We start from the raw sequence: 24,683 nt of genomic DNA, 5'->3' as shown, positions 1-24,683 counted from the left end.
CTTTCCCACAGTTCCACTAGGTTAAGATGCAACTTCGTCTACCTGTCCCAAATCTAGCCTTGGAGGCCTGAGATTTCCTAGGGGTTCAGGAGAAAGGAGGCCAAGGTGCATTTCGAATGGACCATCAGCATGCGATGTTCTGCAGTTTCTCCAATATTTTGAGGGGGGGGGTGTTTGGAAGAGCAGGCGAGCAGTTTCAGGAGCAACCAGTAGCACCAACCGGTGTTTGGTGTGAATGCCGTACAAAATAGAGCTGGAAAAGATGGACAACTCCACTCTCCTGCCTGATCTGGTCACTCTTGAAAGCATCAGACCTGAAAGCCCAACTTGGAGGTTCAACGTTTCAATGCTATGGGGTGTGGCAGGTCCATAGGGCATCCCTGGCTTTTGTGAACCTTAGTCTTCAAGGCGCCTCTTTGCAGAGCAGGCTGGGAGACAGCTGTGCTCAGATGGACGTGCTGTTTTCTACTTCCGGGGGGTTGAGATAGTGGTAAGGTAGAGGCAGTCTCCGGTTCCGCTCCTCAATTTCCATGGAGATCTGGGCCAGGCGGTTCTGGAAAGCTGCGATTACCTCCTTCGGCCCCTCTTCTGTGAAATGTTCATCAGGATAGCACCCCAGCGGTCTCTGGAGGGAGACGAGAGACGAGGGTGAGGTTCTAGAAAAGGTGTTTCCCAACCTTTGGGGGCCACTGCCCCCTTGGTGCTATAAACTGTGGGAATGTTCAGGGTGGCAGGAGAGGATATATTGTTTATTAACATCCTTCCTAATTTGCATTAGCAAGTTCCTTTACACAGCAGAGTGCAGTCCCCTTTACACAGCAGAAAGCTAGTTGCAAACTATTGTGAGTTTCTTAAGACAATACACAATTCAATCTGGCTTGTCCAGATTGAAATGTGTTCTAATATTTGCTTGGTAAGACAAGACAGTATCTTAAAAAGCAGAGATATCACCTTGCTGACAAAGGTCTGTATAGTTAAAGCTATGGTTTTCCCAGTAGTGATGTGTGGAAGTGAAAGCTGGACCATAAAGAAGGCTGATGGTCGAAGAATTGATGCTTTTGAATTCTGGTGCTGGAGGAGACTCTTGAGAGTCCCATGGACTGCAAGAAGATCAAACCGATCCATTCTGAAGGAAATCAGCCCTGAGTGCTCACTGGAAGGACAGATCCTGAAGCTGAGGCTCCAATATTTTGGCCACCTCATGAGAAGAGAAGACTCCCTGGAAAAGACCCTGATGTTGGGAAAGATGGAGGGCACAAGGAGAAGGGGACGACGGAGGATGAGATGGTGGGACAGTGTTCTCGAAGCTACCAGCATGAGTTTGACCAAACTGCGGGAGGCAGTGGAAGACAGGAGGGCCTGGCGTGCTCTGGTCCAGGGGGTCACGAAGAGTCAGACACGACTAAACGACTCAACAACAACAACAACCCCTTGAATCCCTCATAAAAGAATAAAGACACCACAGTCATATTCATAAGCAATAAGAAGAAAGTTTACTCATGATCAGACAGAGCACATTGTGATCCCTGAAGGCAGGCTTAAGGCTTAAAGTTACAAACTTTCTCAGGATGAAAAGAAGATGGAAAAGAGGGGGAATGGCAGCATGCCTTGTCCTTTTACCAGGTCAGGAAAGGCCATGTCCACCCACTAGTCCTATGTGCAAGCAAGGATGCTCCAGGCCAGGAGGAACAGGAAGTTTCGACTGACTGGACCAAACATTCCCTTGCATGTCCGCTCTAGGAAAACAAGGAATGTTGTACTTGACTGCTCCCAGTGGATTACATCCCACATAAACTCGTCCCCAGTGCCCTCTACCCCCACCCTATACAAAAGTATAGACCATGTGAAAAGGAACTAGGCGTCTTAATAGACCGCAAGCTTAACATGAGTCAGCAGCGTCATGCAGCAGCAACAAAGGCTAAGGAAGATAATAACACAATAAAATTCAGAGCAGTAATTGAACCACTTTATAGGAAAACAATAAATTGCTTAGAGGTGTTTTGTTCTACTAAGCCGCGTGTAAGATTTGTTAAATAAATAAAATGAATTTCAGATTATATTACTTAGTGATGGGCGAATCTGTCGGCTTTGGTTTTTCTCAGTTTCTCATTTTGCCATTCTAAAATTCAGTTATTCACATTTCCATGAATTTGCAAAAGTATCAAAATAAAAAAATAAAAAGCAATTCCTCGTGAAAATTAATCAGCATTTCGGGGCGGATTTCTCCTGATGTAAACTCTTTGTGTGAAATTTTGCCTCATATACAATTTTTCACATGATTGTGTTGTATTTTTGTAACAGCTTGCTTGGCTAGAGGATCACATTGCAAAATTCAGGGAAATACAACTTCCAATGGATGGCTGCATTTCGACTTGTGTTCCCCACCCCCCAAAAAAGTGTGAATTAGGTAGTTTTGCCGATACATGTGAACTGAATCTAATACTCCCAACATTCCTAATATTATTACATTTAGGGTGGTATTGAACTAAGTTTTCCTCAGAGCAGATTCGCTGAACCGAATAACTGTGTGCAGTTATTTCAATGAGTAAAACTTAATTGAATCCCATCCTTCACCCCCCCTTTTTCCTCCAAGGGGCTCATGGCAGCTGCATACATGGTTTCTCCTCAACACACTTTTACCCTAACAACAACTTTGCAAGTTAGGCCAGGCCGAATGACTAGCCCAACTTCACCAAGGGAGCCTCATCGCTGAGTTAGTCCAGCGCTAACCACTACTCGACACTGTCTCGTTCAGGTTGGCCCTTTGGTTGCTTTGTAGCAGAATACAGCATACACCTTTTCTTGCTCTGGCTGTGCTGTGATAAAAAGGAGGTGGCCATCTGTCATGGATGCTTTAGTTGAGATTCCCACATTGCGGGGGGGGGGGGTTGGACTAGATGACCCTGGGGTCCCTTCCAACTCGACAATTCCAAGATTCCATGATGATGATGATCATGGGTAGGCAAACTAAGGCCCGGGGGCCGGATCCGGCCCAATTGCCTTCTAAATCCGGCCCACAGGCGGTCCAGGAATCAGTGTGTTTTTACATGAGTAGAATGTGCCCTTTTATTTAAAATGCATCTCTGGGTTATTTGTGGGGCATAGGAATTCGTTCATTTCCCCCAAAAAATATAGTCCAGCCCTCCACAAGGTCTGAGGGACAGTGGACTGGCCCCCTGCTGAAAAAGTTTGCTGACCCCTGATGATGACTGATTTATTGAATTTATATACCGCCCTGTACCCAGAGGTCTCAGGGCGGTTCACCGAACAAAATCAAAATATAAAACCACAACACAGATCATCAAAATAACAACCCAATAAACACCCTCCATCAATGTCCCTCCCATCTTCCTCTTACCCTATCCTCCGGTTCCTTGCTAAGCAGCCAAAGGAGCAACAAAGTGTTACAGGTGGTGCCGACGTCCGGCAAAGTCTCCAGGATGCTCTCGAAAGTCGCCCTGCCCTTGATTTTCGGGGGTGGCTTCCTCATGGAGGAGGGGTAGTTGGGCATCCAGGCGCCAAAGTCAAACTGGAGAAGGAGAGCTGGAGGTTAGAGGGCCCTGGGTGGTCGAAAGATACCTGGCACCCTTCCTCCGCCTCTGCCTGGGGAGATGGGTCACCTGAGAGATCCACAGAGCATGTTCGCTGGGATTAAATCTCAGAGGAAGGAGGGAGATTCTCCATTGGGTGAGGCTGGGGAACCAGCATTGGAAACTGCCTTCTACGGATGCCATCCCTTGGCCCACCTGGTTCAGAATTGTCTACACCACTCCTCCCCAACCTGGTGCCCTCCAGATGTTACTGGAGACCACTCCTGTTTCACCTGGCCATTGGCTGTGGTGGTTGTGGCTGGTGGGAACTGGAGTCCAATGACATCTGAGGAGCTTGAGGATAGGTAAAGGTAAACGACCCCTGGACAGTTATGTCCAGTCAAAGGTGACTATGGGGTTGTGGCGCTCATCTCGCTTGCAGGCCGAGGGAGCCGGGGTTTGTCCGCAAACAGCTTTCCGGGTCATGTGGCCAGCAGGACTAAACCGCTTCTGGTGCAACGGGACACTGTGAGGAGTACCACAGCGCACGGAAATGCCATTTACCTTCCTGCCACAGAGGTACCTATTTATCTACTTGCGCTGGTATGCTTTCAAACTGCTAGGTTGGCGGGAGCTGGGACCGAGCAACGGGAGCTCACCCCATTGCGGGGATTCGAACCGCCGACCTTCCGATCGGCAAGCCCAAGAGGCTCAGTGGTTTAGAGGCTCAGTGGTTTAGAACACAGCGCCACCCGCGTCCCCTTCCATGAGGATAAGGAGTGCTGTTCTGACCCACCCCCTTTCTCACATACACACAATTCTCCCTCTCCTTTCCCTCTCTATGCAATCATTTGCATTCCACAGAGTTAAAGAACAGGAGAAAGATGAAGACCCCCACCTGGCCGTTGTTGACGCTGGCATGGCGGATGGAGCAGGTGAATATTACCATGGTGAGGTATTTGGTGAGTTGGGCAATGGTTTCTAGATGCTCAGGGAAGCCTGGAAGGAGAGCAAAATCGGGGTCAAGATGCCACCCCACTCAACTGAGCCCCACAACCTCCCCCAGAGGCATAGCTGTCAACTTACAGATTTGAAAATAAGGGACCAGCAGCCTCAAAAATAAGGGCTCAGCAGCCAAAATAAGGGATTTTAGCCAACCAGCTGCCAAACGAAGCCTCAAGTGGTGGTTCCCACAGCGCAGCAACCCGGCAAAGGGGATGCAGCAAGGAAAACCACCGTCACCTCTCCGCTGGGAAGTGCTGAGCAAAGGCGAGTCCCCAGGCAATGCGGCCGATTTGATTGGCACAAGGCATGCAAGCTCCACCCCCCAGTCGTTCTCAGACTCCTTATTGGGTGAGCAACGCAGCCAAGCAACCCAGTTGGAGCCTCCCTCCTCCCTGGCCGGCAGGGAGGGAGGGAGAGGAGCTGCTTTCTTTGAAACCCGGGAAATCTAAGGGACATCATCAATAAGGGACAGCAGCAGGACACAGCGCTGGGATAAGGGACTTTCCCACCAAATAAGGGACAGTTGACAGCTATGCCCAGAAGTGGTTGCAGCATGAGGCGATTCAGGGTTCGACGGCCATTTTTGTAGCTCGCGATGAAGAGGACGCGGGAAGCAGATCTTACCAGAGGACTCTCGATGGAAAAAGCACTTATCGAAAATCTCAGCCACCCAGGCCTGGAGTTCAGGATCCTCCTTGACACAACTGTCACTTTTGTAGTAGAGATGGACAATGCCCTTCACAAAACTGCAGCAATGAGAGAAGGGAAAGAGTCGGTGGCAGTGGCCGGTGAGGGCGCAGGAGGAGAAAATAGTTTCTCTCGCTGCCCACTCTGTTGGCCTCTGGAGGTGTGGGATTACAACTCCCATCAGTCGCCAGCTGGCAAAGCATGACTGTGGCATGCTAGACTAGAATGTAGCAGCTAGACTGGTGACTGGGAGTGGCCGCCAAGACCATATAACACCGGTCCCGAAAGACCTACATTGGCTCCCAGTATTTTTCCGAGCACAATTCAAAGTGTTGGTGCTGACCTTGAAAGCCCTAAACGGCCTCAAAGGCCCAGTAGACCTGAAGGAGCATCTCCACCCCCATCATTCTGCCCGGACACTGAGGTCCAGCTCCGAGGGCCTTCTGGTGGTTCCCTCCCTGCGAGAAGTGAGATCACAGGGAACCAGGCAGAGGGCCTTCTTGGTGGTGGTGCCTGCCCTGTGGAACGCCCTCCCACCAGATGTCAAGGAAATAATCTGACTTTTAGAAGGCATCTGATGGTAGCCCTGTTTAGGGAAGTTTTGAATGTTTGATGTTTTATCGTGTTTTTAATATTCTGTTGGGAGCCGCCCAGAGTGGACGGGGAGGCCCGGCCAGATGGGCAGGGTATAAGTAATACAATTATTATTATTATTATTATTATTATTATTATTATTATTATTGGTCACTGTAAAAAGAGAATGCTGCAGTAGATGGACCACCATTGGCTTCATCTAGTCTCACAGACTGTTATGTCTGATGGTTGAACCATCTTACCGACGAAGGCGCCAGAGAGACTCTCTTGACCTAAGTGTGTCCGTAATGATGGCTTCTCCCCCAGTGAGATTATGCTTGCAAACGACACGACCTACTTAGCAATAGTCTAAATCTTGTTCCTTCCCAAGTCTAGGAATTCCAGGATTTGAAGAGATGGGCTGGAGGTCTGCCTCTGCAACCCTCCCAGTGTCCCCAGCAGGAAGGCTTATAATAATAATAATAATATAATAATAATTTATTATTTATACCCCGCCCATCTGGCTGGGTTTCCCTAGCCACTCTGGGCGGCTTCCAACCAAGTATTAAAATACAGTAGTCTGTTAAACATTAAAAGCTTCCCCAAAGAGGGCTGCCTTCAGATGTCTTCTAAAAGTCTGGTAGTTGTTCCACAGGGTGGGTGCCACCACTGAGAAGGCCCTCTGCCTGGTTCCCTATAACTTCACTTCCCACAGTGAGGGACCTGCCAGAAGGCCCTCGGCGCTGGACCTCAGTGTCCAGGCAGAACGATGGAGGTGGAGACACTCCTTCAGGTATACAGGACTGAGGCCGTTTAGTGCTTTAAAAGTCAGCACCAACACTTTGAATTGTGCTCGGAAACGTACTGGCTTGCCCTCGCTTTCCGCTTTGTCCCTCTCCGCCCTCGCAGAGCCTGGATCGCACCTCTCGATGGCTTCCCAGAGCTTCATGCCGTCCTCCTTGTAGTAGTAGCCGGGGAGCGACTCAAGCCCCCTCTCCCGGAGGTCGTCGGGGAGGCAGAGGGTGGTATACGTCAGCGTCGAAAGACCTTTAGCCAGCAGGTGTGACAGACCGTGGAAGCCCGTGGCCATGGCCTGGGAGAGAGAAAAGGCCCTTTTTGAGGAGCATGTAACACTGTGCAGCAAATGCAAAGCTGTCAAGTGCCCTGGGAAAAACGGGACATCTCGTTTTTTCATGAGAGATCATGGCAGCCGTTTTGGCTGCTCTTGTGCTTAAAAAGCACCTGGGGGGGCAGAGAGGTGCGGGTCGCGAGAATCTCCTGGGAGAGCATTCCGGAAGACACATGTCCCAGTTTGGGGTCTGAAAAAGTTGGATGGTATATGGAGCAGGTAAGCTGCTGAGCTCAGAAACAGGAAAGCGCCTGCTTAAGGCAGGGAATTCCAAAGTGTATTCATTATATTATTATTATTATTATTGCTGCTATTATGATTATGGGTTTTTTTGGTATATAATTTTTTTATTAAATTTTCTGTTTTACAGTTTAAAGTACTCTTTCTTACATCCTTAAGATATCAATGACTTCCCTTCTTCTCTTTTCATGGTTCATGTTACATATCAAAAAACCCTGCATAATCTACAAAAACTATACCATTCAGTCTTCCATTATTACGTCCATCAAAACTTATTTGCGCTATTGAATTTATCTCAATGCTGCCAGCGTTTTCAGCTGTACACAGTTATTTCCCATATATTCAATAAACGCTTTCCAATCTTCTCTAAATATATGTTCTTCTTGTTCTCTCATTCTATGTTAAGTCTGCAAGCTGTGCATATTCCACCCCCATCGTTCAGCCTGGACACGGAGGTCCAGCTCTGAGGGCCTTCTAGCGGTTCCCTCCCTGCGAGAAGCAAAGCTACAGGGAACCAGGCAGAGGGCCTTCTCGGTGGTGGTGCCCACCCTGTGGAACGCCCTCCCACCAGATGTCAAGGAAATAAACAACTATCTGACTTTTAGAAGCCATCTGAAGGCAGCCCTGTTTAGGGATGTTTTTAATGTTTGATCATAGAATCATAGAATCATAGAGTTGGAAGAGACCACAAGGGCCATCGAGTCCAACCCCCTGCCAAGCAGGAAACACCATCAGAGCACTCCTGACATATGGTTGTCAAGCCTCTGCTTAAAGACCTCCAAAGAAGGAGACTCCACCACACTCCTTGGCAGCAAATTCCACTGTCGAACAGCTCTTACTGTCAGGAAGTTCTTCCTAATGTTTAGGTGGAATCTTCTTTCTTGTAGTTTGGATCCATTGCTCCGTGTCCGCTTCTCTGGAGCAGCAGAAAACAACCTTTCTCCCTCCTCTATATGACATCCTTTTATATATTTGAACATGGCTATCATATCACCCCTTAACCTCCTCTTCTCCAGGCTAAACATGCCCAGCTCCCTTAGCCGTTCCTCATAAGGCATCGTTTCCAGGCCTTTGACCATTTTGGTTGCCCTCCTCTGGACACGTTCCAGTTTGTCAGTGTCCTTCTTGAACTGTGGTGCCCAGAACTGGACACAGTACTCCAGGTGGGGTCTGACCAGAGCAGAATACAGTTTTATGTTTTATCGTGTTTTTAATATTCTGTTGGGAGCCGCCCAGAGTGGCTGGGGAAACCCAGCCAGATGGGCAGGGTATAAATAATATTTATTATTATTATTATTATTATTATTATTATTATTATTATTAACAGTTTATTTCCCATATGTGGGGCAAAGTCTTCATCGTGGGCAACTGCCCCCAGGATCAGACTACTAAGGGTTAAGCAAATCTGCGCTTACCAGGTCTATGAGGCCGCCTGGAGCAAAGAGGTTCCCCCTTCCCAGGACGTTGATATGGAGCGTATATCTGAAGTGTGGGATTAACAGCTGCAGGTGAGAGAGAAATAAAACAAGATCAGAGAAAGGAGGTCACAGAGGGCGGGGGAAGCCCAAGGGAGAGGCGAGATCATCCCCTTCCCCAAACCTTGCTCAGGCCAACTCTGGGTATATCCACCCTCCACAAATATTTTCATAGAATTGCAGAATTGTAAGGGACCCCAACGCGGGTGGCGCTGTGGGTTAAACCACAGAGCCTAGGGCTTGCTGATCGGAAGGTCGGCGGTTCGAATCCCCGCGACGAGGTGAGCTCCCGTTGGTCGGTCCCTGCTCCTGCCAACCTAGCAGTTCGGAAGCACATCAAAAGTGCAAGTAGATAAATAGGTACCACTCTGGCGGGAAGGTAAATGGTGTTTCCGTGCGCTCCTCTAGTTTCGCCAGAAGCGGCTTAGTCATGCTGGCCACATGACCCGGAAAAACTGTCTGTGGACAAACGCCGGCTCCCTCGGCCAGTAAAGCGAGATGAGCGCCGCAACCCCAGAGTCGTCCGCGACTGGATTTAACAGTCAGGGGTCCTGTTATGTACTGCGTTGAATAGGATCCAAAAGGCAGAAGTCTGATTGGTCCTAGAACAATAGGATTCAGAATGCAGCAGTCTGATTGGTCCTAGAATAGGATTCAGAATGCAGCAGTCTGATTGGTCCACAGGAGCCACCCAATCCAGCTCCAGGTGGAAGTGAATCCGCAACCTGATTGGCCTACAGGTGAATCCCGGAATTAGCCAATCACGTGGGGCCCATTGTGTAAATAATGTATATAAAGCAGACATTCTGGGGGAACTTCCATTCCTCCTCACCACTATGAGCTGCATAAAGAGCATGAAATCCACACTCGACTCTGAGGATATTTCAGGTCCCTTTACCTAGAGGTGTGAGACACAGCTCTCTTCTCCAAGGAGAGGGCCAGGGAGCTCAGGAGGAAGAGCTATGGGGCACCACCGCCTCTCAGAATGTACCGCCTGAGGCAGCCACCTCACGCTGCCCAACGGCAGAGCCGGCCCTCCCTGCAACCCACACCCACCTTGTGCACCGGGTGGCACATGGGCAGTTGCCGCAGGGTGGCCAGCAGGAAGACTTCCACCACCAGGTGGGTTTGCAGCAGGTGGGTGAGCACCTCGTGGATGTGGAAAGTGCTGTTTCGCACCCAGAGCTTTGCCAGCGCCCAGTCCCACTCCGAATCGGTGGGCAAGAAGACGGGGCTCTCTGGTCCGGGTTGCTGGGTGAGCTGGAAACAGAAAAGCATTGTTGAGGCCGTTGTTTTTCGAGAGCAAGTTACTAGTCCCTTGGGAGCATAGCTGTCAACATTTCCCTTTTTTTAAGGGAAATCCCCTTATTCCAAATAGGATTCCTTGCAAGAAAAGGGAAAAGTTGACAGCTATGCTTGAGAGGGAAGTGAAAATGGTGTCGCAGGTCAACACGGAGTAAACCCATATTTTTTTGCAGGCAGGCTTCCGTAGGAATATGTTTGCACTTCTGAGTTGTACGAAACTATTCACCCACCAGGCCCCCGTCCATGAGGCAACGGCACAAAGCCAGGAATCTTTTTCCTCTAAACCAGGCATATCCAAAGTCCATTTCGGGGGCCTAATCGGTTTAATCTGGCCCCTGTGGCAGTTTATTTCCACGGGTAAAATCCCCCAAAACCTCAATGACTTCAGCCCTAAAAAAAGTTCAACAACTCTCACGGCCCTTCACTTCATCCAATCTGGCCCTCTTTGAAAAAAGTTTGCTCTAAACCATGGGTAGGCAAACTAAGGCCCGGGGGCCGGATCCAGCCCAATCACCTTCTAAATCTGGCCCCCAGACGGTCCGGGAATCAGTGTGTTTTTCCATGAGTAGAATGTGTGCTTTTATTTAAAACGCATCTCTGGTTTATTTGTGGGGCATAGAAATTCATCATATATTTTTTCCAGAATACAGTCCGGCCCCCCACAAGGTCTGAGGGATAGTGGACCGGCCCCCTGCTGAAAAAGTTTGCTGACCCCTGCTAGTAAACCAAAGCGTTGTAGTCAACTAAGCCCTACTCGGGACAGACCCATTGAAACGAACATGTCTACTTTTCTCAACATGCCTTTTGAAGCAACGGTTCCAGTCCGACTCTGCCCTCGATTTGAAAACATCCTTTTCTTTTAAAAAAATCTGTTTTTATTGTTAATTGCTCTGGGATGTTTCGTCGGAACTGAAATAACAGAAGAGACTGAATGTTGTGGTACAAGGGGGTGGGGCGGAAGAAAGAGGGTGAGGAAGAAAATTAATCCCTCCAGCTCCGAGGGGTGGGGGGCTTAGTGGAATTTGCCACCCCAGAGGGAGACGGGCGTTACCTGGATGGCAATGGGGATCATTTCCCCCAGGGGAGTCGAGTGCAGGAGGCAGAGAGGAGCGGAGATATGCTGGAGGGAACCGTTCAGTTTGGCGGCCGGGACGCCTTCCAGAATCTGGCAGTCGATGAGGAAGATGGTGCCCTTCTGTAAGTCAAGGTAAAGGTAAAGGGACCCCTGACCATTAGGTCCAGTTGCGGACGACTCTGGGGTTGCGGTGCTCATCTCGCTTTATTGGCCGAGGGAGCTGGCGTACAGCTTCCAAGTCATGTGGCCAGCATGACTAAGTCACTTCTGGCGAACCAGAGCAGCACGGAAACGCCATTTACCTTCCCGCTGGAGTGGTACCTATTTATCTACTTGCAATTGACGTGCTTTCGAACTGCTAGGTGGGCAGGAGCAGGGACCGAGCAACGGGAGCTCACCCTGTTGCGGGGATTCGAACTGCCGACCTTCTGATCGGCAAGTCCTAGGCTCTGTGGTTTAACCCACAGCGCCACCCGCGTCCCCTCTGTAAGTCAAAGCCTTCCATTAATAGGACAGAGGGGTGAGGTAGGACAATAATACACCTTCAAAATGAAAAATGGCATCTATCTAGTAAAGGCTTTCTGGGAAACGATATATAATGAGTTAAGGAAAATGTTCAAAACCACTTTTGTTAAAAAAAACCAGAAGCCTTTTTACTGGGTATAGCAGGTGAAGAGATACCAAGGGAAGATAAAAGACTGTTCATGTATGCAACAACAGCGGCAAGAACCCTTTTAGCCCCAAAATGGAAACAGCAAGAAATACCAACGAAAGAAGAGTGGAAGATGAAAATGATGGACTTTGAGGAACTGGCAAAGCTGACGGGGAAAATCTGTAACCAGCACGATCAAGCACTGGAGCAAATTTATATGATATTTGGAGGATCGTTGTAAGCAATTAACAACACTGGTAGGGTTATCTGAAGATTTGTAATGAGAAACTGTTTACCTTTCTATATTTAGATAGATAGATAATTTATTACAGTCAAAGACCAGCTCACATAACATAACAAGAAAAACAGCGTTCATAAAGATAAAATATACAATTGGAGCAGATTGCAGCAATAGCTCATGAGTTAAAATTGAGATATATACATACACCCGTACAACTGAGATTTGGGCTACCGTAAGAAATTGACCCTGAGGCGCCCCAAAGGGCAACTTCAGCATTTCCCTAGTAAACTATTTTATTCTAGAAGATGATATATGCCTACAAATCTGGGCGCAGAATCTGGCTACCAGCCAGGATGCCTTGTGATCTTTGCCTAAGAGGAGAGAATTAAGTTTAGACTTGTCTGAAAGATCGGCGAGCCTCTTCAGCAAAGGATCAATGGTGTCTCTAAGAATCTCAACATAAAAAGGACATCTGAAAAATATATATGTTTCTATATTTATTTAAACTTGGAGGTATTTTGTGATGTCTTATTAGAACTGGAAATTCCTGCTCACCCCTTCCCAACAGGTGGGCGGAGTCTGTGGCCCCGAGCAGTGCCACCTGGCCAGGTGTCACCCACCAGGTAACTGCGGGCTTGGCCCCCCCACCTGGTGGGGCAATGGGCTGCCAGTGGGGGTGTGGCCTGGGAGTACGTTTAGGGGCCGGTCCTCGGCCAAGACTCATGTTAGGTATCCTTTAGTCTATCTTCGAGTGAAAGGGGGTGGCATCTCATGCACCCCCCATGCCACGGCGTTTTTGCAGGTCCCGTTAAAGCAGCGGTTCTCAACCTGTGGGTCCCCCAGATGTTGTTGGACTACAACTCCCATCATCCCTGAGCTCTGGCCTTGCTAGCTAGGGGTGATGGGAGTCGTAGTTCAACAACATCTGGGGACCCACAGGTTGAGAAAGGCTGCGTTAAAGGGTGTTTGTGGGAGTCCCTGGCCCTAGAGCGGCGGCAAGTAGGCCAAACTCACAATCCGGTGCTGTGCGTGGGTGCGCTGTGTAAGTTCACGCTTTGCAGTCCCCTCACATTGCAACTTTCTTCCTCCACATCCTCAGCCCCTCGTGGGGTTGAGAGGAATACCTTCCAAGGCCATTTCCAGGTTGCCTACATCTGAATTCAATAAAGTTGTGGCCAATTCGAACCCATACCTTGTTGTCTGGTCTCTTCCTTTATAGGGGGGGAAGGGCCCCAAGTAATAATGATAATAATATCTGGGCGGCTTCCAACAGAATATTAAAATATAGTAGTCTATTAAACATTAAAAGCTTCCCTAAAGAGGGCTGCCTGCCTTCAGGTGTCTTGTAAAAGTCTGGCAGTTGTTCTTCTCTTTGACATCTGACGGGAGGGCGTTCCACCGGGCGGGCGCCACCACCGAGAAGGCCCTCTGCCTGGTTCCCTGTAACTTGGCTTCTCACAGCGAGGGAACCACCAGAAGGCCCTCGGAGGTGGACCTCAGTGTCCAGGTAGGATGTTGGGGGTGGAGACGCTCCTTCAGGTATACAGGACGAAGGCCGTTTAGGGCTTTAAAGGTCAGCACCAACACTTTTAACTGTGCTCGGAAATGGACAGGGTTAGCTCATGGGCCTGCAAATATATAATATAAATGGTATCTTCTTTTCATTGACTCATACATCCCAAGTCTGTAGCAAAACTATGTGAAATTATTGGAGACAATGCAAACAACCAAAGCTTTAAATGACAATTACGGAATCTTACGAAAGAGCATCAAAATTGCAAAAGAGAACTAGCAGCAAAAGCAGAGTGGGCTCAACAATTCACGAAAAAGGAACAAAGCGAGAGGACAGAGCGAAGGGTATCCCTGATCGCAGCTGAGGACTTTGTGAGGCTGTGTTTGGAAGGTGTGGGGGCCAGCCCTGTCTTCTTACCTTCAGCTCCTCCTCCAGGGTGGAGTGCTTCTCCAAGGATTTGGCAACCATCTCATGTGTGACGGGGAAATTGGCTGGGATCTCGGTGCAGCGCCGGATGACGACGGGATTCACTCCGTTGAGATACTGGTACCCAAAGAAAGCATCTTCGTCCCAGTGCGTGCTGACATATTCTGGGGACACAGAGATGTCCTCGGTAAGGTATCAGAGAGGGCAGATTTCCTTTGGTGGGTGTGCTAGAGGAGGCCTTTATTCAGAGGTAGGGGCAGATGGGATGAACCGCAAAAGTCCTTGAGTCTTCAGTTCCTCCCATCCATAAAGTAATAATAATAATAATAATAATAATAATAATAATAATAATAATAATAATAACAATTTATTATTTATACCCCACCCATCTGGCTGGGTCCCCCCAGCCACTCTGGGCGGCTTCCAACAAAACACTAAAATACAATAACCTATTAAACGTTAAAAGCTTCCCTAAACAGGGCTGCCTTTAGATGTCTTCTAAAAGTTTGGTAGTTTTTTTCCTCTTTGACATCTGGTGGGAGGGCGTTCCACAGGGCGGGCGCCACCACCGAGAAGGCCCCCTGCCTGGTTCCCTGTAACTTGGCTTCTTGCAGGGAGGGAACCGCCAAAGGCCCTCAGAGCTGGACCTTAGGGGGGCTGAACGATGGGGGTGGAGACGCTCCTTCAGGTATACTGGACCGAGTGGGTCTAATAGGTCTGCATGTATGGCAGGATTCTGTGTGGCCACAGAAAAAGGCTTAGACTATGGTAGCAGGTGCAGAATTTAGGCTCCTGGGAATCTCAGCCAGAGGAACTTGCTGTCTTTATGAAGATACTGACCTGAAACAGGGGATCGATAAAACCAAAAAGCCCTCCGTACATCTTCCAGCTTCCGCCAAGAATTCTTACAATCCAGCAAGCCCTTCAGCTTCAGCTCAACTTCTCTGGCATTCAGAAAGGAAAATAAAACGTATTGAAGAGTGGTCGAAACTGGGTCTCCAAAGCTCGCCTTGCTTCTGCCCCACACAAAATGACTGGCAGAAATAAAACAGCTACAGCATAGATACTTCCCACAGCATAGATAAGCATGATAGGGAGGAACTTCACCTGTTGAGTTCCTGTCTGCTCTACAAGCCTCAATGGCAAAAAGGCTGGGAATTTTATACTTCCACAGCTTATTCCACACACAGGCACATTCTTGCCAATCCACAGTTGTTCCCTTGTCGGTACATTTAAAATCTAATAATAATAATAATAATAATAATAATAATAATAATAATAATAAAAAATTTATTTATATCCCGCCCTCCCCAGCCAAAACCGGGCTCAGAGTGGCTAACAACAGTAAAATGATAAAACATTCTAAAATCATTTCATTATAAAATTAATTCAAATCAGATTAATGGCAACCATTGGGCTAGAGTTCTGTGAGGATTGCCAAAGGAGGGAGTCAGGCTGTGCCCTGGCCAAAGGCCTGGTGGAACAGCTCTGTCTTGCAGGCCCTGCGGAAAGATGTCAAGTCCCGCAGGGCCATAGTCTCTTGTGGCAAAGCGTTGCACCAGATCGGAGCCACAGCCGAAAAAGCCCTGGCTCTGTTTGAGGCCAGCCTAACCTCCCTGTGGCCTGGGACCTCCAAGATGTTTTTGTTTGAAGACCGTAAGTTCCTCCGCGGGGCATACCAGGAGAGGCGGTCCCGTAGGTACGAGGGTCTTAGGCCATATAGGGCTTTGAAGGTTAAAGGTAAAGGTACCCCTGACCATTAGGTCCAGTTGTGACCGACTCTGGGGTCATGGCGCTCAACTCGCTTTATTTGCCGAGGGAGCCGGCGTACAGCTTCCGGGTCATGTGTCCAGCATGACTAAGCTGCTTCTGGTGAACCAGAGCAGCGCACGGAAACGCTGTTTATCTTCCTGCCGGAGCAGTACCTATTTATCTACTTGCCCTTTGACGCGCTTTGGAACTGCTAGGTTGGCAGGAGCTGGGACCGAGCAACGGGAGCTCACCCCGTCACGGGGATTTGAACCGCCGACCTTCTGATCGGCAAGTCCTAGGCTCTGTGGTTTAACCCACAGCGCCACCCGCGTCCCATTTGAAGGTTAAAACCAGCACCTTAAACCTGATCCTGTTCTCCACCGGGAGCCAGTGCAGCTGGTATAGCACTGGGTAAATGTGATCTCGCAGCGAGGACCCCGTATGGAGTCTCGCTGCGGCATTCTGCACCCGCTGGAGTTTCTGGGTCAGTCTCAAGGGCAGCCCCGCGTAGAGCGAGTTACAATAATCCACTCTGGAGGTGACCATCGCATGGATCACAGTGGCGAGGTCAGGGCGAGAAATTTGCTATGATCAAAACAGTTGAACCAGAATTTTTGCACCAGTTCAGATCCTGGGGAACTCTCTCATCCTCCTCCAGCTCCAGCCTCTGCCGCCCATGTCCCAACAGATACTTACGAAGCCACCATTTGCACCCGGAAGGCACTGTATCGGCGGCAGGAATACTGATCGTTTGGATGCAAATTGTCAACGCAGTCAACATCTAGGCATTGGGGCCAGCCGGGTTGATATTCTTTATATCTGCCCCAACAAATAAACATAAATGTTTGCAAAAATCCATAAATGGGGGGAAACTGCATAAAAATCAACGTCTCAGCAAAAATACAAATGTGCATTATATCTGATGAAAATTGCTTGCAGAAATGTGTGCATTACTCAAAAGTGCTTTAAAAAAACGAGTATAGGGAATTTTGCAATAAAATGCTGCTCAGTTTTCACAGGGACTTAGAAAAAGCCCCCCCCAAAGTGATTTGGAAATGTGGAAAACTAAAGATGGGGAAAATGAGAAACTCTGGGGAGAGCCACACCATAGATTCAACGCACACGACTTCTCCCAAAGAACCCTGGGAACTATAGTTCCCCCTCACTGAGCTACAATTCCCAGCACCCTTGCCGAAGGACAGCTCCCAGTTTCCTTTGCAGGAAGTGCTTCAAATGTATGGTTCAGGGAGTGCCCTGAAATCTTGTTCGGCTCCTGAGATTTCACACTGCCAAGCATATTACGCCAACCATGAGGACTAGGAAGTTGCTGAGATTCTCGGGAACCTACCGTATTTTTCGCTCTATAGGACGCACTTTTTCCCCTCCAAAAATGAAGGGGAATTGTGTGTGCGTCCTATGGAGCGAATGCAGGCTCCTTGGCTTCAGTGATAGCAACGCGAAGCCTCCGAAGCGCAGAGGGAGCGCTCCCCCCGCGCTCCAGAGGCTACGTGTTGCTTTTGCTGAAGCTGGGAGAGCAAGACTCTCCTGGCTTCAGCAGAGAGGGAGAGCTGCGCAGCGCCCCTTCAGCCAAGCGGGAGGAGAAAGGGAAGGGGCTCCATTTCTCCTGCCGCTTCGCTGAAGGGGCGCTGAGCAGAGAGGGGGAGATATTTTTTTCCTTGTTCTCCCCCTCTAAAACTAGGTGCGTCCTACGGTCGGGTGCGTCCTATAGAGCGAAAAATACGGTAAATTCTGCATGCGCTCTTTGGGGGAAGCCATGCATGAAATGTGCTTTAAATTGTACAATGTGGCGCTGCCCTGAGAGAACCCAATGTTGACAGATTGCCTCGTCCCTGCAGCCGACTCCTGGCCCATTCAGATGAGCTAGCCACAAAATCTGCTTACCTGTAGGCCTGTCGCTTCACTCTCAGCTCATCTCTCCGATGTTGTAAGAGCAACTCGTTCTCCTTGTCCATGCAAATGGTTTTGGCTGGAGGGGAGAGAGGCGGGTGGGATGGAAAGAGAGTTTTGGGGGAGAGGAAAGATCGCAGGGCGGGGCTTTCTCTGGCAACCTGGCTCCATCCCTCTGAACCCAGGGCCAGCTTTGAGGCCACAGCCCTGTCTTTGGAGAACCAGAGATCTAATTCTAGTAAGGACTGCCGCTTCCAGAACTCAAGCCTGAGCTTGCTTCCCTTTCTCTTCCCTCCCCATCGCTTTTTCCTCTTGTGTCCTGACTTTCAGATTGTCAGCCTCAGGGCAGATACTACCTTGCCACAGACCTCGTAAGCCGCAGCTGGAGCCTTTTTGGCTAAAGAGCGAGTAAATAATAATCATAATTACAATGAAATATATACAGTGGTACCTTGGGTTAAGTACTTACCGTATTTTTCGCTCCATAAGGTGCACCTGACCATAAGGCGCACCCAGTTTTCAGAGGGGGAAATAATCAAGGGAAAAAATATTATCCCCCCCCCAGCTCAGATCTTCTTGCGGCTGGAGGGGGAAGCCCGGTTAGCCCCCCCCACACAGCCCCAAAGAGCAGCTCAGGGACCTTCTCCCTGCTTTTGCGGGAGGTGGGGGAATTCCCCCACATCGTAGAAAAGCCCACAGGAGCCGCGCACCCTTTAAGGAGCACACGGCTCCTGCAGGCTTTTACACGAGGAGGGAAACAGGATTGACTGGCCACGTCAGTCCCTTCTCCCTCCTGGGGAAAAGCCCGCAAGAGCCGCAGGGGCTTTTCCTCCCTGCCTCCCCCCTGCATTCGCTCCATAAGACGCACAGACATTTCCCCTTACATTTTAGGAGGGGGAAAGTGCGTCTTATGGAGTGAAAAATACGGTAATTCGTTCCAGAGGTCCGTTCTTAACCTGAAACTGTTCTTAACCTGAAGCACCACTTTAGCTAATGGGGCCTCCTGCTGCTGCTGTGCTGCCAGAGCACGATTTCTGTTCTCATCCTGAAGCAAAGTTCTTAACCTGAAGCACTATTTCTTGGTTAGCGGAGTCTGTAACCTGAAACGTCTGTAACCTGAGGTACCACTGTATATATCCTTCATGGAGTGGGTGGCTGTGGCAGCACGGAGCCTTTGGCCACGAGGAATGCTAATCGGGTGGGAAGGAAGTCTTGGGTGTGATACGCCAAGCCAGAAAAGCGTTGCTCCTTCCCCTCTGTGGAAATACCAGAAAGCCGGACAGGGTCTCTCACCTGCTCCTTCTCTGAGCTCGAGGGTCTGGTACCCCAGAAGCCACTGGTAGCAGGGGAAGCGATATGTCTCTCCCTGGGGGGCGGCCACTTCAACATAGCTGCAGTTCCAGTTTGTCTGAGGGAAGATGCTGTACTTCTCCTTGTGCAGCCGGACCAGCAGGATGGGGCCCAAGTCCTGTTCGCTTTGGACCACATATTCACCCACCTGAGAGGCAGAAGGGGAGAGTTTAAGGCAGGGGGTCAGCAAACGTCTTCAGCAGGGGGCTGGTCCACTGTCCTTCAGACCTTATGGGGGCCGGAATATATTTTGAAGGGGGAAAAATGAACGAATTCCTATGCCCCACAAATAACCCAGAGATGCATTTTAAATAAAAGCACACATTCTACTCATGTAGAAACACCAGGCAGACCCCACAAATAACCCAGAGATGCATTTTAAATAAAAGGACACAATCTACTCATGGATAAACATGCTGATTCCCGGACCGTCTGCAGGCCGGATTCAGAAGGCGACTGGGCCGGATCTGGCCCCCAGGCCTTAGTTTGCCTAGCCATTGTTTAAGGCATCATGGCAACCGGAAGAGGCTGTGAAACGCAAAGAAGGTGGTGTTTTCGCAACCGCCTTCCCCTCCGGCAAAAGGACACAGGACTTTCTTAAAGGATTCCGGCAGTAAGCCTGAGAGTTAACCCAACCCAAAAGTGTTCTTACACAATAAATCAGTTCTGACTTTATCTCTCCACCTGCTCACCCCATCTACACGAAGGTTTAGCCCATCGCTAGGCTATCAGAACAGCAGAAGCAGCTGGGAAGGGAGCAGTGGAATTAATAGATTTTTTTTTTTTAAAAAAATCATTTTGGATGTTGCCTTTCTTTCTCAATTTGATCCTTTTACATGGTTTTGCATGCACCGTGGTATTTTATGCATTGTGCCTTTCAGTCCTTTGTATTGATCATTGTTTATTGTCATTGCTGAGTGTCTGTTTGATGTTTTGAGAGTTAATTTTATCGTGCACTATTATATTCTAATAGGTTATTAGGTAAAGGTAAAGGGACCCCTGAAAATTAGGTCCAGTCGTAGTCGACTCTGGGGTTGCGGCGCTCATCTTGCTTTACTGGCCGAGGGAGCCGGCATACAGCTTCTGGGTCATGTGGCCAGCAGGACTAAGCCGCTTCTGGCAAACCAGAGCAGCGCACGGAAATGCCATCTACCTTCCCGCCAGAGTGGTACCTATTTATCTACTTGCACTTTGATGTGCTTTCGAACTGCTAGGTTGGCAAGAGCAGGGACTAAGCAATGGGAGCTCACCCTGTTGCAGGGATTCGAACCGCCAACCTTCTGATCGGCAAGTGATAGGCTGTGTGGTTTAACCCACAGCGCCACCCGTGTCCCTAATAGGTTATTGCGTATTACTTTATTTCATTCCATTTTAAAGTTACGTTTCGTTATGACTTTTTGTATTGGATCAGATGATTATAAGGTGTGCGTTCTTTGCTGTATATTTTGTTGCTGTGAACCGCCTTGTGTATAGTAACATAGAAAGGCCGTACATGAAGTAAAACTGAAATGAAATGAAAAATTAGGGCTGAGCTAAAATCCTGCTGAAATCAGTGTTGCTGAGCTAGGCAGGAGCTTTCGAAAACCCAAAGCACTCACCTCTCCAGGCGAAAAGTCTTTGCCGCATTTATCCAGCTGGGTTTTGGGGCTCTCCCCTCGAGACCCCACCAAAGTGATGGAGATCGAATCCATGGTCCCTGCACACAGGTAGTTGCCTGTGGCAACCCGGATTTTGTAGGTACTAGCCATGGACACTGCAGCTGCGGGACTTTTCCAGAAACCTTGATGAAAGCCAGCGAAGTTTTTATTTTCCCTCTCCCTCCTCCTGCTTCCCACCCAGAGTCTGGCTGTTCAAAGGAGAAGCCCAGCCAGTTCCCCCACTGCTCCGCCTTGCAGGGTTGATGCTTGGAAGAGAATTTGGGAGTGAACAGGAGTCAGCCCCTCCTGACTCCCACGCACGCTCACCTGGGACGGACCTTTGTTGGCAAGGTGAGGTCTCTACTTTTTAAGATGCTGTCTAGGTTTGTCATCGCTTTTCTCCCAAGAAGCAGGCGTCTTTTAATTTTGTGACTGCTGTCACCATCTGCAGTGATCATGGAGCCCAAGAAAGTAAAATCTCTCACTGCCTCCATTTCTTCCCCTTCTATTTGCCAGGAGGTGATGGGCCCAGTGGCCATGATCTTCGTTTTTTTGATGTTGAGCTTCAGACCATATTTTGCGCTCTCCTCTGTCACCCTCATTAAAAGGTTCTTTAATTCCTCCTCACTTTCTGCCATCAAGGTTGTTTCATAAGCCGAAAGAATGAGTAAGTGGTGCCATTAAACGAAAGTGGCAAAAGACAGGATTATTGTGGGCACGTCCTTCAGTGAGTCATTGCAGTTGGCAAAGCGTGACTTAGCATTTAGGGGAGGTGGTGAAACATCCGGTTTACCGAACAATTTTAACTTTCTTGGGTTGTTTGAATTAATTGCCAAATTTGATCCCTTCTTGTGTGTTCACATAAATCAGCATGGCTCTGGTCAGTCATCGTACTTATCCAAAACTTATGTGAAGAAGTTATCTAGTTGATAGCTAATACAGTTTGAGAAACAATACTGAGAGGCATCAAACAGGCAGGTTTATTTACCGTATTTTTTGCTCTATAAGACTCACTTTTTCACTCCTAAAAAGTAAGGTCGGCAAGTCCTAGGCTCTGTGGTTTAACCCACAGCACCACCCATGTCCCTTAATATATGCAATATATGCAAACAATTACAATTTTATCTCTCTCTTTCTCTGTGTAGAAGTTAGCTGCACATTTTACTGCACAAAGGTACAATGCCCATTCATTGGCTCTGCCACCCTCTCCCCCCCCCCCCGTTGGCATGTGGCCCTCGGGAGGTGCTCTCCCACTCATCCACGGCCCTTCTCCCATATACTGCCCCTGAAAATGGATGCCCCATTTTGCCAGCAGGGCTACATCCCTGTTTGTAGACTTCTTCTCCATTCAGAGGTTATTGCCATTGAGAAGGCAATGTCTGCGGGAAAGCTATCAATCCCCAAGGGAATTGGGGCGAGGGCACAAAGAGAAGGGGATGACGGAGGACGAGATGGTGGGACAGTGTTCTCGAAGCTACCAGCATGAGTTTGACCAAACTGCGGGAGGCAGTGGAAGACAGAAGCGCCTGGCGTGCTCTAGTCCAGGGGGTCACGAAGAGTCAGACACGACTAAATGACACAACAACAACAACTAGTGACTAGGTCCATATAGTTAAACCTATTGTTTTCCCAGTAGTGATGTGTGGAAGTGAGAGCTGGACCATAAAGAAGGCTGATCGCTGAAGAATTGATGCTTTTGAATTCTGGTGCTGGAGGAGACTCTTGAGAGTCCCATGGACTGCAAGAAGATCAAACCTCTCCATTCTGAAGGAAATCAGCCCTGAATGCTCACTTCAAGGACAGATCCTGAAGCTGAGGCTCCAATACTTTGGCCACCTCATGAGAAGGGAAGACTCCCTGGAAAAGACCCTGATGTTGGGAAAGATGGAGGGCACAAGGAGAAGGGGATGACAGTGGATGAGATGGTGGGACAGTGTTCTCGAAGCTACCAGCATGAGTTTGACCAAACTGCGGGAGGCAGTAGAAGACAGGAGTGCCTAGCGTGCTCTGGTCCAGGGGGTCACAAAGAGTCGGACACGACTAAATGACTAAACAACTACTAGTGACAGGTTCGAGATAGAGTTTAATGTGTTGTGTGAGCATATATTGCAACATAGCAAACAGTCTGCTTGAGAACAATTCAACAAGGCGCAAGATACTGCATTTCTACGTCTTAGAAGGAGGTTTTCTTTGGACAACAGCTGGACGGGAAAGATTAGTGATTTGGGAGCAGCCGAAACAACAAACTTCAGAGAGCTGGACAAAAGCCTGGATTGGATGGAGCCAGATGAAGCGGTGCGAGCAAAAAATAAAAAAGAGTTGGAAGAGTACACTACACAGGCAACTCTGCACTCCATTGACGAAAGGTTATTTGTCTTCTGACATGAGTGAGGATCGCAGAGCCAGAGACAAGTTTGGAGAGATAAAATCGAGACACGGAAATATGAAAGCATTGATGAGAGATGAGAGGCAGGCCTGAGATTTGGATACCCTTCGAGATTCAGATTGTGGGAAGCCGTAAATTCAAGATTATAATTTGGAAGACAATTTTATTTTATTTTTTTATTTTTATATTTTTATTGGATTGTGATTTGATATGTTAATTGGTTGGGGTTTTTTCTGAAAATTAATGAACGCTCTAACAAAAAATATATATAATGTGTTGTGTGAGCAAGTTGTGGATTTGCATTAATTATATGTCATCGGAACCATTGGCTTCCTAAGATGTGTGTAAAGCCTACGCACTTCTAAACCATTTAGGAGATTATTAATCCCCAGTTTGGTGAGGGTGGATGAAGTCCCATTGAGCAATCCCATTAAGCTCCCCCTCTCCAACAAGAATGGTCTTGCCTGGTGGGGGCGAGTTTTGATCACCGCAGGGCTGTTGTTGCGGCTGTTTCTTGGTGATTTCCACACTTCAGGCCTGCTCTTCGTACTCTCTGAGCTTTGACTCTATGCATTTTCCTGTTCTGAATGGTTGAGAAGAATGAGCGAGACCTCAGATTCGGTGCTGGTCCCGAGGGTTAACCATGCGGCGAGGTCCAAGTCCAGTCTGAGGTTGAGGGTGCGGTGTGGGGGCTGTCCGTCAAAGCTGAAGCTGGGTCCAAGGCAGGGAGTCGGGTGAGGTCAGGAACTCTGGCAGAAGAGCAGGACAGGGTGCTGGCAGGAACAGGCTACCAATAATGTTACTCCCGCAACCTGGGACTGGGGCTGGCTGGCTTTTATCTGCCCCGAGGCATAGGGCGGTCCCGGTCCACAGGTGACTCGCCTCTCCTGACCTGGAGGCGAGCACTCCTCCTGCGGGAACTTAGTTCCCTCCGCCTCTCTGCCCTGAGCCTCTGCAGCTCAGGAGAGGCTGGAGGGTTACTGGACCCAGAGGCAACCTCAGCTTCCCCTGATGGGGCTGAGAGTGGAGCACCTGCAGGCAATGGGTCCTCCATCATCTCAGGAGCCAGAGCAGACTCAGCTTGTGCCTGCACCTGAGGATCCAGCACAGGTGAGGACCCTTCAGGCTCAAGCCCCAGCCCCGGCTCAGCTGGTTCTGGAGGCGGGGACTCCTCTGTAGGCTGGGATTCCTCAGGTTCAGCCTCTGAGTCCGAATCCCAGGCTATCACAGATTCCTTCTTTGAGAGGGACTATTTATTTGTCCATTCCGATCAGCAATGTCTGCACTGACAGCCAGGACGTCTTCAGTCCCTCAGACTGGGAGTCTCTGTGCCTGGAGATGCTGGGAATTTGAACCTGGAACATTTCTGAAGGTATAGGAGATGTTGCACCTCTGAGCTGTGGTTCTTCCTCAAGAAGATGACCTAAAACCATAGGAAACTGCTTTACACTGGCTAGACCCCTGGTCCACCTGGCTCAGTATTGCCTACACTAACAGGTCCGTATAGCTAAAGCTCTGGTTTTCCCAGTAGTGATGTATGGAAGTGAGAGCTGGACCATAAAGAAGGCTGATCGCCGATGAATGGATGCTTTTGAATTCTGGTGCTGGAGGAGACTCCTGAGAGTCCCATGGACTGCAAGAAGATCAAACCTCTCCATTCTGAAGGAAATCAGCCCTGAGTGCTCACTGGAAGGACAGATCCTGAAGCTGAGGCTCCAAGACTTTGGCCACCTCATGAGAAGAGAAGACTCCCTGGAAAAGACCCTGATGTTGGGAAAGATGGAGGGCACAAGGAGAAG

At 48.9% G+C, this 24,683-nt stretch overlaps 1 protein-coding gene across 1 annotated transcript; it reads right to left on the bottom strand.

The window, feature by feature from the left end:
• Positions 1-166: 166 nt before the first annotated feature.
• LOC128400137 (hydroperoxide isomerase ALOXE3-like) lies at positions 167-20,667 on the bottom strand. The gene is made up of 14 exons (XM_053362172.1): positions 20,460-20,667; positions 18,805-19,009; positions 17,506-17,590; positions 16,300-16,422; positions 14,692-14,795; positions 13,843-14,015; positions 10,996-11,139; positions 9,696-9,899; positions 8,580-8,666; positions 6,719-6,888; positions 5,160-5,281; positions 4,429-4,529; positions 3,359-3,529; positions 167-625 (listed from the first exon to the last, which is right to left on the bottom strand). The coding sequence occupies exons 1-14, from the start codon at positions 20,607-20,609 to the stop codon at positions 446-448; spliced, it is 2,019 nt and encodes a 672-aa protein (XP_053218147.1). The 5' UTR covers positions 20,610-20,667; the 3' UTR covers positions 167-445.
• Positions 20,668-24,683: the final 4,016 nt, after the last annotated feature.

Source organism: Podarcis raffonei, chromosome 13 (genome assembly GCF_027172205.1).
Source record: "Podarcis raffonei isolate rPodRaf1 chromosome 13, rPodRaf1.pri, whole genome shotgun sequence".
Classification (NCBI taxonomy): Eukaryota; Metazoa; Chordata; class Lepidosauria; order Squamata; family Lacertidae; genus Podarcis; species Podarcis raffonei.
Note: the sequence above shows the minus strand (reverse complement) of the source record. Positions and strands in the feature narration are given on the sequence as shown.